The following is an 18,413-nucleotide window of genomic DNA, read 5'->3' as shown; positions in this document are numbered from 1 at the left end:
CAAAGAAGTTGGACCCAAGGGGGAACTCATCAAGGCACATCATAATTACATTAGCCAAGGTAAAAATGAAGGAGAGAATTCTAGAAGCAACAAGAGATAAGGAGACAGTAACCTACAAAGGAGTTCCCATCAGGCTGTCAGCTGATTGCTCAAAAGAGACCTGACAGGCAAGAAGGGGCTGGAAAGAAGTATTCCAAGTAATGAAAGGAAAGGACTTACTTCCAAGATTACTCAATCCAGCAAAGTTATCATTTAGAATGGAAGGGAAGATAAAGTGCTTCTCAGATAAGGTCAAGTTAAAAGAGTTCATCATCACCAAGCCCTTACTATGTGAAATGTTAAAGGGACTTATCTAGGAAAAAGAAGATAAAAAATGTGTACAGTAAAATCACAGCAAACTCACAATTATTAACAACCACACCTAAAACAAAAACAAAAACAGACTAAGCAAACAACTAGAACAGGAACAGAATCACAGAAATGGAGATCATATGGAGGGTTATCAACAGGGGAGTAGGAGGGGGAAATAGGGGGAAAAGGTACAGAGAATAAGTAGCATAGAAGGTAGGTAGAAAATAGACAGAGGTGGGGGTAAAAATAGTATGGGAAATGTAGAAGCCAAAGAACTTATAAGCATGACACACAGACATGAACTAAAGGGGGGAATGTGGATGGGAGAGGGTGTGCAGGGTGGAAGGGAATGAAGGGGGAAAATGGGACAACTGTAATAGCATAATCAATAAAATATATTTAAAAACATATAATATTTCCAGAATGTCTCTGTCTCAGGCTGTTCTTGATAGATATGTCTAGATATTTGACAAGGTCTCAAAGTCCAGCATACTCTCATAGCAGACTTCATAGAAGGGAAGACCAAGTTGTACAGATGCAGTTTATGATAAGCTTAGCTTCATCACTGCCTAAGGCAGTTGTCCCAACTTTTGGGCACAAGGGACTGGTTTCATGGAAGACAATTTTTCCATGGACCAGGGTTGAGGGGGATGGTTTTGGAATGATTCAAGTACATTATATTCAAGCTCACCTCCTACTGTGCAGCCAGGTTCCTAACAGGCCCAGACAGGTACCCGTCCATGACCCAGAGTTAAGGGACCTCTGCTCTAGGATTTTTATGGTTTTGAGGCTAACATTTAATCTTAAATCCATTTAAATGTATTCTTTTTTTAATATTTTATTTATCTATTTTTAGAGAGTGAAGGGGGGAAGGATGAGAGAGAGACAGAGAGAAAAACATCAATGTGCGGCCGCTGGGGGCCGTGGCCTGCAACCGAGTCATGTGCCTTGACTGGGAATCGAACCTGCGACACTTTGGTTCGAAGTCTGTGCTCAATCCACTGAGCTACGCCAGCCAGGGCCATTTAAATTTATTCTTATGTGTAGCGTAAGAAGGTGGTTTAGTTTCATTTTTCTGCATGTATCTGTCCAATTTTCCCCACATCATTTATTGAATAAACTATCTTTAGCCCATTGTATGTGCTTGCCTCTTCTGTCAAATATTAATTGACTATAAAGGTATGGATTTCTGGGATCTCTATTCTGTTACATTGATCTGTGTGTCTGTTTTTATGCCAGTACCATGCTCTTTTGATTACTATGGCCTTATAGCTTGATACTAGATAGCGTGATTCCCCCAACTTTGTTCTTCTTTCTCAGGATTGCTATTGCCATGCGGGGCCTTTTGTGGTTCCATGTAAACTTCTGAAATATTTCTTCTAGTTCTGTGAAATATGTCATTGAAATTTTGGTAGGAATTGTGTTGAAACTATAGACTGCTTTGGATAGCTTGCACATTTCAATGATGTTAATTCTTCCTACCCATAAACATGGTAATACTTCCATTTATTTGTATTTTCTTCAATGTCTTATATTTTTCCAATTACTGGTTTTTTACATCCTTGGTTAACTATATTCCTAGGTATTTTATTGTTATTTTTTATTGAATTATAAATGGGATGGTTTTCTCAGTTCCCTTTTCTACATTCACCAGGGATATTGGCATATAATTTTCTCTCTTTGCAGTTGTCTTTATCTGGCTTTAGTGTTAGGATAATGCTGGCCTGGTAAAATGAACTTCAAAGACATCCCTGCTCCTGAATTTTCTGGAACAGTCCTGACTGGCTACTGGCCCCAGAGTCACACTTCACACAGCAGTCTCTACCCCAAGATTATTGACACACGTACTCAAAGGACTTTTCATTTTTTTTAACCTATGATCACTAATCCATCTGGAATTTTCCTTTGCAATAATCAAAATGCTATTTCAGATAAAAACAAACAAAACATGTGAGTGGACACAAAAGTGTACTTATTGTAAAATTCCATTGATAGGAACTCCCTGAATAGGTAAAGGAACAGAGACAGAAAGCAGATCAACGGTTGCCAGGGGCAGGAGGAGTGGGGAGTGAGTCCTTTTGTTGCAGGGTCTCCCTTTGGGTTGGTGGAGCGTCCTGCAACTAGATAGTAGTGGTGATGCTTGCAAAGCACCGTGAATGTCTGTATCGTGCTTAGGAATGGCACAAATTTAAAATACAAACAACTTTTATTATTTAAAATGAATCACACCATTGAAAAACGAAGGATACGAAAAGAAAAAACAGAAGAGTACAAGATAAAAACCCAAAAGAACCCCAAATAATAAAAATAAAAACTAGAAAACTGAATCATGCCATGGAGAAAAGAAAATCATAACAATGAAAGCAAATAAAAGAAACAGGTCCAAGAGTGAAGGTAAAACAAATCCAACAGGTTCGATTGGCAGCTCTAGAGCTGGTCCTGATGCATTTTCCTGAGGCAGCTCCTCCTCTGTGGCAGGAACCAGGGCAAGTTCCTGGGAGGGCTCTTCAGGCAGGGGTGGTGGGGTCGCAGTCAGCTCAGGAGATGCTGCAGAGGCCAGCCCTGGCTCCAGAGCTGCAGTTGGAGCGACGCTGTAGGTGGAATGACCACTGGAGGTGGACCCCCCTCCAGGTCTGGAGTGGCCTCCTGGCCCACCCTTGCACTGAGCTCCTCAGGATGTATGATAGGTATTGACGTAAGAGTTGGCTCTGCCTCCTAGGCTGGTGCTGGAGTTGCAAGATGAGAAAAAAAAAATCACCCACGTGCCTGCATTTCCATGTGCCCCCGAAAGACAGATCACAGCCAGAGCCCAGGACCCACCTCAGTACATCCTCCCCACAGGCAGTCCAACACATGGGTGGTCTGGGGCCAGTCTTTGCTCCTGGCCAGCCTCTGTGGATGCTCCCTATGTGTCTGGCACAGGCCTCTCCCTATGTGCTCCCCTACAATCCACTCCTATCTCCCCTACCTTCTCACCCTTGGGCTCTGCCTCCTTGGGCCCCAGGTCATCCAACCCTGTATATTTAAAGTGGGCACCATGTTCCAGGCTGCACTTGAAAATGGTGAGCTGGCTGTGGAGTCCAGCAGCTTTGGGGTTGGTGTCAGCCCTGGTTCCTCAAACCCCCGGTAGCCACAGTCACCTTGCATCTGCTCTGGCCCTGGGTGATGTAGTGGGTGCCACCCACACTCCATATCCACTCAGCCAGTCTTGACCTGGATTTACCTAGGGTGTGAACATGACCAGCATATCAGGCTTCTGAACAGCAACCCCTTCCCCACCTCCCCCCCATCCCAGCCTGTTCCTGCTTCAGCAGACCCTCCTGATGAGGACTCCAACCAGTGGAGTTTGTGGTGTTGTGGATAAGATGAACAAATTCACACGGACTACCAAAGTCCTGTGGAGAAAAAGGGACTGGCTGGGCCACTTTCTCAAGGGGAAAGCACCTCGACCCTTGCCTTGACAAGCTTTTATTGGCTTTCTAATATATTGCATACATCAAAGAAGGTTCTTATTCAGTATGCTCAGGTTTGCTTTAGGTAACTACTTTTTACAGATAACAAAGGAAAGGATGTTACTAATTACTTCCTACAGATTAACAAGGAAGAATGTTGCAAATGCAAGGGAATGATAAGAGTGATTGGTCTGGTAACACTTCAGTCCTTGGGAGAATTAGCACAGACTTCAGGAAGTTACTTTAAAGATATGCAGTAAGCATTTGCTGCTTCAATTCACGGTGAGGGAGTTTTAGCAAGAGCAAGCCTTAAAACAGCCTAGGAACAATACAGGCCTGGTTTCCCACAGGAAAGCCAGTCCATGGGCTTTGCGTCCTGATGCCAACATGCGCTTATGGGCTTTCCAATAGGGCTGGGCTACGTTTGCCATTATCAGGCAGATTGGTTCCCTATACCTTCCCCATGTGAACCCTCCTCCACACACACCCGCACACACACACAAGGGGAAGGGAGGTAGGGCTGCTCAGGTGGGATCTGAGCGGTATGGCCTACCCTGAAAAAAAATGCCCTAGGCCACCCTGTGTTACCTCTGGGTTCTGCCCTGAAAATGGCTACAGGCATCTGAGATGAGTGCAGACCCAGCGGCAGCCACTGAGAAACATATGATCACTGCTGCTCCTTTTATGGCCACAGCCTCAGGACACGGGCAGACAATGTGAAAATATTCTGTTGGGTGTCAAAGTCTCCAGCCAAATGAGCCTGGTACAGGCAGGTTTAGAATGTGGCTGCCTGGTTATTAGGGTTCCATGTTTTGTTGGGATCTATCGTCAGGAAGTGAGACATTTGAGGTATCTACTGTTTTCCACAGTGGCTGCACCAATCTGCTTTCCCACCAACAGTGCAAAAGGGTTCCCTTTCTCCACATCCTCTCCAGCACTTGTTGTTTGTAGATTTATTGATGATGGCCATTCTGACAGGTGTGAGGAGATATCTCAGTGTGGTTTTAATTTTCATTTCTAAGATGATTAGTGATGTTGAGCATCTTTTCATGTCTATTGACCACCTGTATATTCTCTTTAGAGAAGTGTTTATTCATGTCCTTTGGCCTGAATTTTTAAATTGGATGTTTTGGGGTTGTTTTTGTTGTTGTTGTTGTTGTTGTTGTTGTTTGATGTTGAGTTTTATAAGTTCTTTATATATTTCTGATATGAAACCCATATCAGATATATCTATGAATATGTTCTCCCATTCTGTGGGTTGTGTTTTTATTTTGTCAATGGTTTCCTTTGCTGGGCAAAAAACTTCATTTGCTGTAGCCCCACTTGTTTATTTTTTTCCCTTGCCTGAGGCAATACATCAGATAAAATATTGCTACAAGCCATGTCTGAGATTTAACTGCCTATGATTTCTTAAGAGACATGCTCTCCACATACCAGCTTCAAGCCTATGTACCAGGTTCATACAGGAAACAAGTTACTGTATGTGGTAGGTTTGTTTGTTTCTTTACTTTGGGTCCCATTTTTCTACTTTTTTTTAAAGAGACAGGTTTCAGGAATGGCTTTAAATTTACAGAAATATTGAGAAGATATTACAGAGTTTCCATATATCCCACACCCAGTTCCCACTATTATTAACATCATATGTTAGTGGATTACATTTATTATAATTGATGTCCTAATATTGATACACTATTGTTATGAACTGAATGTTTGTGTCTTCCTCATACCAATGTATATGTTGGAACCCTAACTCCACTGTAATGGTGTTAAGAGATGAGGCTTTTGGCAGGAATTTAGGTCATGAGAGTGGAGCCCTCTTGTATGGGTTCAGTGCCCTCCTGATAAGAGACAGGAGAGCTTGCTCAGACTCTGCTTTCCGCCGTATGGAATTACAACCATTAATTGGCAGGCTGAAACCAGGAAGAGAACCTGCTCTAGGATCCCACCATGCTGGTATGAGTTTCCAACCTCCAGAGCTACAAGAAATAAATGTCTGTTTACTGGCCACACAGTCTAAGGGATGTTTTTTGTAGCAGCCCCAACTAAGACCAATATTAACCAAAGTCCATATTTTCTTCAGGTTTTCATATTTTACCTAATATCGTCCTTTTCTGTTCTAGAATCATTCCAGAATGCATTGCACTTAGTCATTGTGTCTCCTTAGGCCCACTTAGGTGCAACAGTTTCTCAGACTTTCCTTGTTTAAGATGACTTTGGCAGTTTTGAGGAGCACTGGTCAGGACTTCTGGAAAATGCTTCTCCACTGGAACGTATTTGATGTTGTTCTCATGATTAGACTGAGATCTCGGGTTTCAGCAGCAAGACCCCAGGGGTGAAGTGCTGTTTTCATTACATCATTACATTCTACCAATAGAATTGATCACTGTTGGTGTTGACCTGAGCTAACTTTCAGCTCTCTCTGCTGTGAAGTTACTCCTCCTCTTCCCCCTTCCATGCTGTAGTTTTAGAAAGAAGACCCCGTGGGAAGTCCACACTTCACAAATACATAGCTGTGTTCCATGTCCTTGAGGAAGGAGTACCTGTGTGAGTTATTTGGAATTCTTCCGCATGGGAGATGTATATATTCTCCTCCATCTAGTTATTTAACTCAACATGCATTCATATCAGCATAGACTCAAAAATATTTGCTTTATATTTTGGGTTATAATACAGGGTCTGACAGAAGTAAGGCTTGCTTGAGTGTGGTTGTCAGGCTAATAATATGGGTGTAATAATCTATCTATTGTTTTAATTTGAAAGGTTCACCTACAATGTCACCTGGTGTGCATGGGTGTAATGTTGTTATGTTATAGAATTACATGCTTATGATTTTATAATAAAAGATTTTATAATAAAAAGAGGCATTATTTGTGTTGGACCCTTATCTTACTTTATTTATTTTGTTCTTAAGTTGTTACATTTTGGCTATTGTTCCAGGTTTTTGTTGTCTCTGTTCCATTTTGACATACCCTCTGTAATCTTATTCAGAGAGAGTCATTTCTTATTTTCTGATGCTGGAAAATGCTCAAGACTCATATATCTCCTTCCTCAGTCCTATGATCAGACATTTCACAAAAATCTCTGGTTCATCTTATTAGAAAATGGTCTTAGAAACAAAGATCGGGGTGCTAGGTGTGCTGTTGCTGCTAGACTGTCATTGCTTTTAGGTCTTTTCAGCTGACAGAGGAAGGAAATATATATGTGCTTCCTAACTCATTTATATACATCTGGAAGTATTTCCATATGTATCCACCTGTATCTGTGTTAAGCTAAACATAAATTCCTACTAATGTCCCCAACTTTAATTCATTGCTACATGAATCATTTTAGTCTCCTCCCCTTGCCTATCTAAAAAAGCCCTACTGAAACAGTGAAAAACTTGGCTCCCACCAGCAGCCAATCATTTACTTAATTGTTTAACTGAACTGTTCAGTTACATGTGTAGCAGTATCAGAATTGTCAACTGCCCCGCATGCCATAGATTTTTCAAGACTCAGAATTTCAGTGTTAAATCTGTAAAAGTTAATATACCATATTATATGCAAAACAAGTACAAAAATGGCATTGATTCTATTCCCAATATATTCTCTACAGAGCATACCATATTTTAAAATTAGAGTTCATGTATCTTTGTTCACTATAAAATCTTGTGAAAATTTTAAGTAATTGGAGACGATGGATTCAAAAAACACACAGCTCATATAAATCTATGTACATTACGTGTGGAAGGTATAGTTTAAATTCTAAGTAGACTATATTAACCCTTATCTACATTTTGAATTAAAGAAAATGAAATAGTATTTTAGTAAACTGGGAGAGTGAAAAGATTCCTTCAGGGAAACATTTTCTGGAAAAGGGACTTACAAGTACAAGTCAATGCTTTTCATGTTAGCACAGAGGCCTCATCCAAGCTTTATAGAGAGATGGTGTGACTATGAGAACTTTTAGTATCCATATATATTTGTAAATGAAATTAGTAATCACAAAGTTTCACTTAAGAAAAGTCAAGGATGCTCTGGCCATAAACATGTCTGGCGTGTACTAGAGAAGACTAAAACAAGTGTGGAAAGTTGGTGGAGAGACAGCCCATATGTAATTATGAGGCTGCTGGAGACCTGCGGAAACTATCAGTCACTAAAATAAAACATGTTTCTATAGGGAATTCCTATACGGGCCACGTTGAATACTTTTGCAAGCATAAGAAAAAAGGTAAAACTAGGCAGGAGTATCTAGATATAGAATACTTTCACATAAACATTTAGGGGAACACTAAAAATATAAATGTGAAAGCATTTTGAGTAGCATGGGATGAATGCTAGAAGATTAATTTAGGATGGCAACTGTAGAAAGAATCACATGTAATTATTGAAACTTAAGCTAAATCATGCCCTGTGAAATAGAATTGCTAGATTCATTAAAAGTTTACCTTCAGGACCAGCACCATGAGTTTTAAGAAGCTGTTAGAACTTTCCTCCAGATACATCTAAAGCAGACTTTGAGTAGCAATATCTGTGAATGTTTCCTGTCTTAATTTTCCAACATGCTATGCTTTTTAAGGTCTATCTATGTAGAGATGATACATGATAGGTAGATTATATTTTTCCAACGTGATTTTCATCTATGGAAATGCAAACAGCATGAAAAGGCCTCTGTCTGCACTCAGTAAGAGCTGGGTGGTTTGATGCTTAAGTAATCTTTTGGAGAATTCCTGATTGCTCCATCAGTAAATCTTGTGATGAAGAATCAGCCTAGCATTTACATTTAAAAATTTTGTATTTGTTTTGTGTGTTCTTTGCAAATTTAGCTGATGTTTATCAAACTTGAGGCAGTTGTGGTCTGGCTATATTTTTAAGTAAATAATGGAGAAACTACTGATTTCTTAATCCTTTTCTTGGTTATTTCAGGGTTAATACAGTCTTAAGCAATTTTTGCTTGCAATATCACTACCACAAGCAAAAAGCAAAGTAGTTTTTTAAAATTTTTTCTTATGACCTTTCCAAACATAGCCTGGATGGCAAAATGCATGCCAGTAAATAAGTACTTTACATTACAGTACTTTTTATTACAGTAAATAAGTACATTTGCCAAAATTTTGAGAATGAAAAATTATTCTTAGGTGACTTCAACCTGAGTCTATTTCTTGATGCATCTCTAGCAAACCAAAACAGGCAATTATGAAAATCACCTGATTTTGTATGTTGTATGTGAAATATAAGTATTATAGAATTTTACAATTAATGTAATTTTAAGGTGGACACTTTTTTATTGTCTCTTCATACCTCTTTTATTGTGTGTGTGTATCTTTATAGTCATGTTACTACTTGGTAAAATTAGATTCATAATTTGTAATCCACACAAGTGGATGAAAAGTACAAGGTGATAGATTGCATGTTTAAATTTGTGTCTAAATCTGGGTCTATATAAATAAAACCTGTGCCTGTATAGCAGTCTCACTAATATCATTGAGGCAAAACTAAGTGAAAATTTTCAGTGTAGGAAAGTGACTGGTTTTTGCTTCTCTCTCACTCTTCTTCTCACACTCTCTCACTTTTCACTTTTCCATTTTGGCCTGTGGACATAATGCCTAATATCCATTTGACCCAATTTGCCTTTTGGATCTCTTCACTGTGCTTTCAAGATTGGATGCTGATTATATTAAAGAAGTGTACTTAACACATTAGTAGGTTTTATATAAAGTTGGGAATTTTTTGATAATTTGATTTCCAAATATCATTCAGAAGTCAGCAACTCAGACTTTTGAGTTGCTTTCATGGCTTCCTACTTCCTTCTGGAAGGAGAACCAGAAAGAAGAATGGCCTATAATGTTCACAATTTAAAATGAGAGTAACTGAAATCCATCAGAAGTTTTCAGTTTCAAATCTAAGTCCTTTAGAACTTTTTGTAGTCCATTTAGCATAACTTTATCTGTTAGTACTTGCTCAGTTTCATTGTGAAGTCCAGTCACACTGAACTTTTTCACTTCTCAAGTCACGTCATGCTGTTGCCTACAAATAACTTCTCCGCTGTCTAGACTTCTCTTTCCCACACAGTCTTCTTCCCTTTGTGTGTCTAACTCCTACTCATCCTTCACACTCTAGCTTTGGTTTCTCAGGAAAACCTAGGCTAGTTAAGTTAAATAACTCCTTGATATCTCCTCTGAAGAGCCCTGTATCTCTCCTACAATATTTTATAAACCCTGCAGAAGTAATGGCTCATCTGAGAGATGCAAGCAAACTCTTTTTAAAAAAGTATTTGTTTATAATTGTTTTTATTCCTATGTGTAAGATCCCACAAGGTAATAAAAGGCTGCAAAGGAGGGTATGACAAGGGAACTTGATGTTAAAGAGGAGAATATGGAAATGAAATTTAGGCAGAGCTCTGAGGAGGAAGAAGCAGCCCCACAACATGAGAAGCCTGAGAAAAACGTAGAGAGGGAGAATCACCACTCGTGGGAACAGTGTTTCTAAGAATAACAAATACTGGGACTAAATTTCCAGTTGGCTTCTGCTTGTATATCACTTATAAATATTTTACTAACTCTATGATGTTGCACACTTTTGTGTTAATGTGCACTGGAAATTAGAAAAAGGAATGGGCTTTAATCTGCACCAGAGATAATGTTGACCCATAGAGGGGCAGCTCCAGGTTCACGGAGTGATTGTAAGAAGCTAAGTGACATGGGAGAAGTAGGTTGCAATTTCAATTAACTAGTGAGAAAATAACAGCGGGCCCCCTTCCTCACTCCCCAATGTGGAGCTTTAAAACAGAGCCGGTTGGAAATGCCCAACAGCAGTAACAAATGGTCTTGAAGGTAGACAAGTATGAATCTAAGTTCTAAGATCCTTGTTTCTTTTTTTTTTTACTAGGAATGTTAATGTAAGCATTGGTTAAATGCTTGGATTTAATTGGATTAAATCCAAGAAATTGGATTTCTTGAAAGTGTGGGTTGTTATTTTTCATCATTTCTGGAAAGTTTTTCAGCCCCTGTTAGTTTAAATCTTGTTTCTGACCCTCTCTACTGCTTATAAAACTCCAATTAGACACTGAGGAGACTTTATCCCTGTATTCTGCATGTATTTCCATTTCTTCTTTAAATTTACCAACTTTTATCTCTTGTATAAATTCTAGATAAAGTTATGTGGCTTTATTTTCTAGATCTCCAATTTTCTTTTTAGCTGTGTCTAATCTGCTATAAAACTCATGCACTGAGTGTTCTAGTTAAATTATTATAGTTTTTACTAAGAGTTTTGTTTGATTTGTTTTCAAATATGCTTGGTCTTATTCATATTTTTAACTTCTTTGTCTCATAGGTGTCAGTTTTACTCCTTAATTATCTAAGAAGCACCTTATCACGTGTACCCTCTTCCCCCTCTCATGGACACCTGGGCTCTGTATGCTGTGCTGTGCAGACAACTGGGCTGGTTCAGAAACTCTGAAGCTGGCTGTATCAGCAAAATGGCATACAACAGGGAGTTGAGGAAATTTCCATCATTCTGTGGAAAAGACTCATGTTTGCAGCCATCTCTGGAAAGTTCTGTTTTTCTACAAATAAAGGCTTGTCATTTTTTACATAATGTACAGAACACTCAGGGGGAGCATTTATGTTTTCTAAATCATATATTTGTAATACAACCAAAAATATGAAACAATTATTTTTGAAAGTACCAAAGAAACACCAACACCTGATGACTTTGACAATAAATTTTATTATAATGGTTTTAGGCTTGCAGTTATATTTCTATATGAACAAAACAGTAGAAAAAAGTTTCTTTCAAAATACATAAAAGTATCTTCAAGTGACTGTTAAAAAACACAACTACTTAAATAAAATTATGAGAATCTATTTGTACATAATGAAAAGGTTTTAACCCGCAAGAAGTTACTTTGTTGTTATTGCCTGGTGAATCTCTGCTGTCTTGAGAAAGACAGCCCTAACCTGGGATCCTGGTGACCCAACGAAAAGCTGCGTAACCAGCCCTGTGGCCGCGGGACCACACACAGGGCGTGTCCGAAGTAGGACTGCCAGTTTATTTAACATTTTATATAAATAATGATGTATTTGAACTAAAAAATTATTCATTGTTTACCTGGAATAAAAATAACAGGGTATTCTGTTTCTTTGTTTTTAACTTTGTTAAGTCTAGCTAGTTTGATCAAAATAAAACTTTGATCAAGACAGTTCTCTATTATTTAATATTTAAAACAAATATAAATTTGCAATAATCATTATACTATTCCAGTTTCCAAATTCATGCACAGATATAACTATACTTGATGCTTCAATAAATATATAAATAATAAATAGATGAATAAGTTACACTTGAAAATAATTTACATGACCATGAACAAAAGCTGTATTGCTTCCAAATGTCCTCACATCTCTGTGAGGTAAGAAGGTGGCTGATACTTTTTCTCCTGAAGAAAAAGCCAAGGCACTGTTAAAAGGATTCATGGATCTTGGCTAGTGAACTAGTGTTATAATAGTTAATCAAAAAATAGAGAGAGAATACAGGATTTCCAGCTAAATTTGAATGTATAGTAAACAATTAGGTGTTTTTTTTTAATATAAATGACCTAGATATTGCATGAGACAGTGAAAAAACTATTCATTGTTTTACTTAATACTCAAATCAAACTGGGCATCCTGTATTTTATCTGGCAACTCTGCACCAGCCACACACAGCACATGAAGCACTGAAGTAGATTTGTTTGAAGTTTCATTGGCATCTTTACTGAGGAATTCTTGGAAGCTATGGAGAATGCTTTTTTCTTTCATTGACCTTGCTTCTCAGCTCTGAAAATAAACAAAATGAAATTTAAAAATTAACAATGTTCTAATAAAGAATAAAGTGTGATTCTTATTTTCAATATAAAAACTAATATAGTTTTAGATAGTCATGTGTTAAAAATGTTCTATACTCTCAACTATAAATAGAGAGCCTGGGTAAGTTATCATCCAAACCAGCACACTTCTGAAAATGGAAAGGAACCATAATAATGACACAGGGAACAGGCTTATAAACCCAGACTTCCCTGGACAAATGAGATGTGTGGTTTTCCCAGCCATGAGTACAAGAAACCCACTATTGCTGCTATTTATTTTTAATTAAAGAGGCAGTTACCCAAAAAAATATTTTCAGCAGTAGCAGGAACTTTATAGGCTGACTTTTGGACTATATATCTCAGGACAAATGAAAATCTAAATTGTTTTATAAAAACCAACTTACCTCTTCAAGAACACCTGCACAATTGTCTGCACCCACTTTTCTTTGGGGTCTAGGCAGACCTCAGTTCCCTTTAGGAGCTTTACACTGAAATGAAAGGGATATGATTAAAATAAATATTGAGGGGTTTCAAATATCCCTTTGCCATTCAAGTGATTGTCCCCTAAGCACAGGCTATGTATGAATCATGGAAGTCCCCATATTTAAATGCCATGCAAAAAAATCACAATAATTTTGTCAGCAAATAGGTTAAGATTGTTGCTATAAAGCATGGCAGAAGAACCTGGGCCAGCAGTGTGCTTCCAGGAAGGTGTGAAGAAGCGACAAAAGCCAGCCCAGCTGCCTAGTTTTAGCTCACTGCAGTATTCCTAGCGCCTAGAAATTTGCTGGATACTCCTAGCTTCCTCAGCTCTAGGTTTACTAAAGCAAAATATCCAAACACATTTGAAAGTACTTACATGATTTCTGAATTAGGACAGTGTGGTCCACTCTCAATCACTCTCAGTTCTTTTATATATTTGGGACTGAATCTTGCAGAGTGAGTCTTGATGCACTGGCATCGAAGTTCTGTACTCATTCTTGACAGAACTGCAGCTGTGAAAAAAATAAAAACAGTTAAAGGTTGATCTCATCCATAGGCACAGCTCTGCTAACCACTTCCTCTTTAATCCCAACACAATAATGTGATCAGTGTATTTAGTAAACATCACATCTTTAGCAAACTCATTCTTGAAATTAAAGGCTGGATAGTGTCACTGTGCCTGACCTCAGTTTTTTTTTGTTTTAAAAACAGTCATCTCTGACAACATTGAAAGAATTTCTACATAAAGACTGGGAGTTCATGCAATGTTGACATCCTTGTGATACTTTTTTTATACTTAATATTGCAAAATCCTCTCTGATACCACAATGCTATTTATAGTATGCAAACTAAGATTCACCAATTGGAAAACTGCCTTCAGAAAGAATTAATAGAAACATATAAATGAGTTGCACAGAGATGTCTTCTACCTTTAAAAAGTGCTTAATATTTAAGACAAAAGAAAAATTAAACTATATACTATACATATTCTGAACTGACTACATTTGTTCCATAAATGGGATCCCAGGAAGGTCTATAATTTGTCAGGGTATGATTAAACGAAACAGGAATTGATAGATGTCTGAAGCTTGCCATTAAAATAGTACATGGAATAAAATTACCTGGCTTCTCTTCCTTGACATTAATAGATATTATGGATAACTGTGGCCCCCAATAAGATACTCTAAATTATAGATTTATATTAAATAAATGCATATTGCAGAGTATGAATGATAAGAACAAATGCACATATTAATCAAAAATCATACTTTTCTAATTGTTATATAGATACAGCCTAAAACATTGAAACTTCAACTTAACTGACATTAACTGACAATTATTTTCTTTTCCTGAATAAAAATGTTATTTTTTATCAAAGCATTAAAGATGCTCTTGTTATCTAAGGATCGCATTTAAACCTAAGGAAAACCTGGGATTGGAAGAGCGTGCTCACCTTCACACAGAGCTGAGGAAAGCATGAAAGCTGCCAAGAGAGCAACAGCCAGCTTGGAAGTCATGTTTACACGAGGTGTCGTATTGGCTCTTGTCCTAGACGCCTGTGACTTTGTTGTCCCCAAGGACTTGTACTGGGTGAAGAGCTCCCATGGCTTTTTATATTATCCCCGCAGTGGAGATCATGTACACCCTATTCTTGTATTAGGTCAGAGGAAATTCCACAATTTGCAACCTTCCGGCCACCCTCTGTGAGCAAACCTGAGTCATCAGACTTCTGTAATTGGCTTCTTATCACATTTTCGGCACAACTGAAGTTTTATTGGATCTTTAAAATAATTTATTTTCTTTAAAAAGAGGTCTGTTTCCAAACATGTTTTGAAATATTTTTAAACAGCAGAGCTTCCCAGTTGCATATATTATCAGTTGTTTTCCTTTCTATTTACAGATAACTTTATCAGGGTACCATCTAGCAGCTGTTACAGTAAGGTCGTTTATGATTATCCTTTTATGGCACAACCATTTCTTTAGGGAAATTATATGTGCTAGAGTAATGAAAGAGGAGATAATCTTGTTGACCTTTTACTGGGGGCACATTTTATGAGAAGTTATTTTCTAAGCGTTTAAAAAAGTTTCCAGGAACAATTACTGTTCTCGAGGAGTATAATACAACTTTTCAAAGGATTTGTTCTAATGCATGTTACACAGAACGAACCCTTTCATTCTGTTCCATAAATATTTATCAAGTAACACGTTTTGTCTACCAGAAGAAAGCAACTTAAAGTCCTGACCACATTATAGAGCAGGTAAATGGCATCGAGATGTTAAATCCACGAGGGACATAAGGGCAGGGTCCTCCATAAGCACTTTGATTTGAGTAAGGTATTGGGGGATGGGAGGACTTTACTAAAGAAAAAGGGAAACAACACATTTCAGGTAGAACACTCAAGTGGTAAAATGAAGATGTGCTGATGCTCCAGGAAGTGGTTCACTGGGACCACTTAGTTGCGGTGGATGAAGTAACCTTAATGGAAAGGTCAGCAACGTATGCTTTCATGGAAAGAACATGTGGGTTCAAACTCTGGTTCAGACACCTAATTTTTGGGTGGCTCTTAAACTTTTTGAGTTCCACTTCCCACAGTGGGTTTGGTAATACCCACATATCTGATAAAGTTAACATATATAAACTTCCTGGCTTAACTTTTAAACTGGTGAATTATCATCTACTCTGAGGACTGCAGTTTGTATTTCTCATTTTTGTCAGATGATTGGTTTCCAAATAGCAGATATTTAACCAGCAATCATTTCTTAAAAATTTCATTTGCCTTAGAGGCATTCTTAAAAAAGATCAGTTTCTGAAATTGCAAGTTCAACCGGATTACAGCACATCATGTAACAATATAATAAAATAGAAATGACATCAGTTCAAGTTACAGTTTGCTATAATGAAAACTCCAGATCAAATTCTGATTGTATTAGAATTAAAATTGCCTTTCTAAGTTGAAAATCTGTAGTATGGAGAGTCTTAAACTCTATAGAATTTTAGAACACTTAAGAAAAAACTAGTTTAAATACTGACATAGGATTTAAATTCTTTATCAAAAAAAGATTGAAAATTAGATCAAGAGAAATGAAGTTTTAGAATGTGAACATTTGTAGTTTGGAAGGAAAACTTCCCTTACTGAAAGATTTGTGTAGTGACCCCAGCTAGCTTCTTAAATATCACTTTAATCAATGTTAGGGCTACTGTGTGCACATGTGTGTAATTGGTTCTCACAGCAATTAGATAAGTAATAATGTCCTCATTTCACAGATGAGGAACCTCAGCAACATCTCCAAGTTCACATATCTAAGTAGGGATGGAGTTGATGGTTCAAAAATTTACTAGTTTTGGGCCTGGCTGGTGTAGTTCAGTGGACTAAGTGCTGGCCTGTGAACCAAATGGTTGCCGGTTCAATTCCCAGTCAGGGCACATGCCTGGGTTGCGAGCCAGGTCCCCAGTAGGGGCATGTGAGAGGCAACCACACATTGATGTTTCTCTCCCTCTCAATCTCCCTCCTTTCCCCCTGTCTAAAAATAAATAAATTGTTAAAAATTTACTAGTTTTAGCCTTGATGTAAAAGCACCTTCACAAGGGGTGGTTGAAAGGAATGTTCTTCAGGACAGTGGGACATAAAACCAACTTTTTATGACTCAATGAAGTTTCTTAATCTGTCCTCTTGAGTCCTCAAAGATTAGTCTGGATTTACTTGGATAAAGAACACTAGGAAAAGGGCCTTATATTCATAAAAGTCTATCCACTTCTGGGAAAATACACAACTTGTAAACAATTTAGCTTGATTCAATATCTTGCTTCTTTCCCAGGAAGCTCAATAGAGCAGTGGGCTTGTCCACACATGTCTGGAAATGGCATGTCAGAGTACTTTACAAAGAGGTTATTTGGTTGTGAGCGACCATATTTTTTCCTTATTCTTCCCCCAAGCAACCTAAGATTCAGGAGTAAAATGGTACCCGAGTTACATTACCTTCTGTAGCAAAGCAAACATTTATTCTATGTAATGCAGTTCCTTTTGTTTTTAACTCTACTATTTCAGGAACTTGGTTGTTCATTTATTCATAGAATATATAGATCATATGTTAATGCCAAGTATAGTAGCAGGTGTGATTACTATGTAAATGAAATATAGTCTCTGACTTCAAAGACTTTGCAGTCTGGTGCCAAATATGGGCAATTAGTTGTACGGGCAACTACAATACGGCGATGGGTATTATAATACAGATTACATACTTACTCTGAGAGAGAATGTGCAGAACCTCTGAAGCAGTTTTGATAAATTAAAAAAGAAACCACTTCAAAACTGTGACCTAATATTGTTAATGAGTAGAAGTAAAACCAATGGGGTGGGGAGAAGGGGTTACTTCCTTGCTCATGGAGAGAAAAGCAAGTATAAGGTGATGAGATATAAAAGAGCATGACCAATTTTTGTTCCTGAAATTGTTGAGTATTGTGTGAAGAACAGTGTACGGAGTGAGGAGAGGGAAAAGTTGGGGCCAGATATGTAAGCAAGACCTGGATTTTAAAGAAAATTGGGTTTCTTTACTTCAGTAACAGTGGTTTGTTTGTTTGGCAAGGACATATTCTCATATGGATGGATGCTGATGTGACTGGTTCAGTCCCTCACCATCAGGACTCAGCTTTACTAGTGGCACCACTCAGATGCTCAGAATTCTGCAAGCTCTTCAGCCCCTCAAGGTTGCCTTTGTATTTTTGCTGAGTCCCACCGACATAGGTGCCTCATTGCTGTCCCATTTCTATCTCTTTATCTCCTATTTTTCTCCTCTCACAGTATTGAGATATTGAGCTAATGAGTCCCATTTGACCTAGATGCACACTTTAAATTTATTTTTTAGAGAGAAGAGAAAGGAGGGAGAAAAAGAGGGAGAGAAACATCAATCAGTTGCCTCTCACACTCTCCCAACTGGGGGCCTGGTCTGCAACCCAGGCTTGTGCCCTGACCAGGAATTGAACTGGTGACCTTTCAGTTTGCAGGCCAGTGCTCAAACCACTGAGCCACACCAGACAGGGCAAAAGCTCACTTTTGTTTAAACAATGGGCCATTCACTAATAAGGAAACCAACCTCTTTGTTAATGTTGTTCATCTCTCACAATGTAGCCTTGATACATATATCTTAGGACTCTCTTCTTCAGAGGTAACGATGGACAAAGTTAAAGTGATCACTACTGCAAAGGTAAATAGTTGAGTTATTGCATAATAAGTAAAAGAACTAAATGGGATATTAAGTAGGAAAAAAGAGCTAATTATCCTGTTTGAAGAAATGCTGCTTTGAAAT

General features: G+C 38.0%; 1 protein-coding gene and 1 long non-coding RNA gene across 2 annotated transcripts in view; one reads left to right on the top strand and one right to left on the bottom strand.

Annotated features, from left to right (window-relative positions):
- The window catches only part of LOC123831232, a 37,014-nt gene extending 25,689 nt beyond the window's left edge, over positions 1 to 11,325 (top strand). Inside the window, exon 3 of the long non-coding RNA XR_006787878.1 lies at positions 11,114 to 11,325. This is a non-coding gene — a long non-coding RNA (uncharacterized LOC123831232). The remainder of the gene's footprint in view (positions 1 to 11,113) is intronic.
- A 176-nt stretch (positions 11,326 to 11,501) lies between these two features.
- Positions 11,502 to 14,711, bottom strand: CXCL8 (C-X-C motif chemokine ligand 8). Its single transcript, XM_045858037.1, has 4 exons — positions 14,563 to 14,711; positions 13,486 to 13,621; positions 13,031 to 13,114; positions 11,502 to 12,597 (listed from the first exon to the last, which is right to left on the bottom strand). The coding sequence occupies exons 1-4, from the start codon at positions 14,624 to 14,626 to the stop codon at positions 12,576 to 12,578; spliced, it is 306 nt and encodes a 101-aa protein (XP_045713993.1). The 5' UTR covers positions 14,627 to 14,711; the 3' UTR covers positions 11,502 to 12,575.
- Positions 14,712 to 18,413: the final 3,702 nt, after the last annotated feature.

Source organism: Phyllostomus hastatus, unplaced genomic scaffold, assembly GCF_019186645.2.
Source record: "Phyllostomus hastatus isolate PE091 unplaced genomic scaffold, TTU_PhHast_1.1 phas_scaffold_1674, whole genome shotgun sequence".
Lineage (NCBI taxonomy): Eukaryota > Metazoa > Chordata > Mammalia > Chiroptera > Phyllostomidae > Phyllostomus > Phyllostomus hastatus.
Note: the sequence above shows the minus strand (reverse complement) of the source record. Positions and strands in the feature narration are given on the sequence as shown.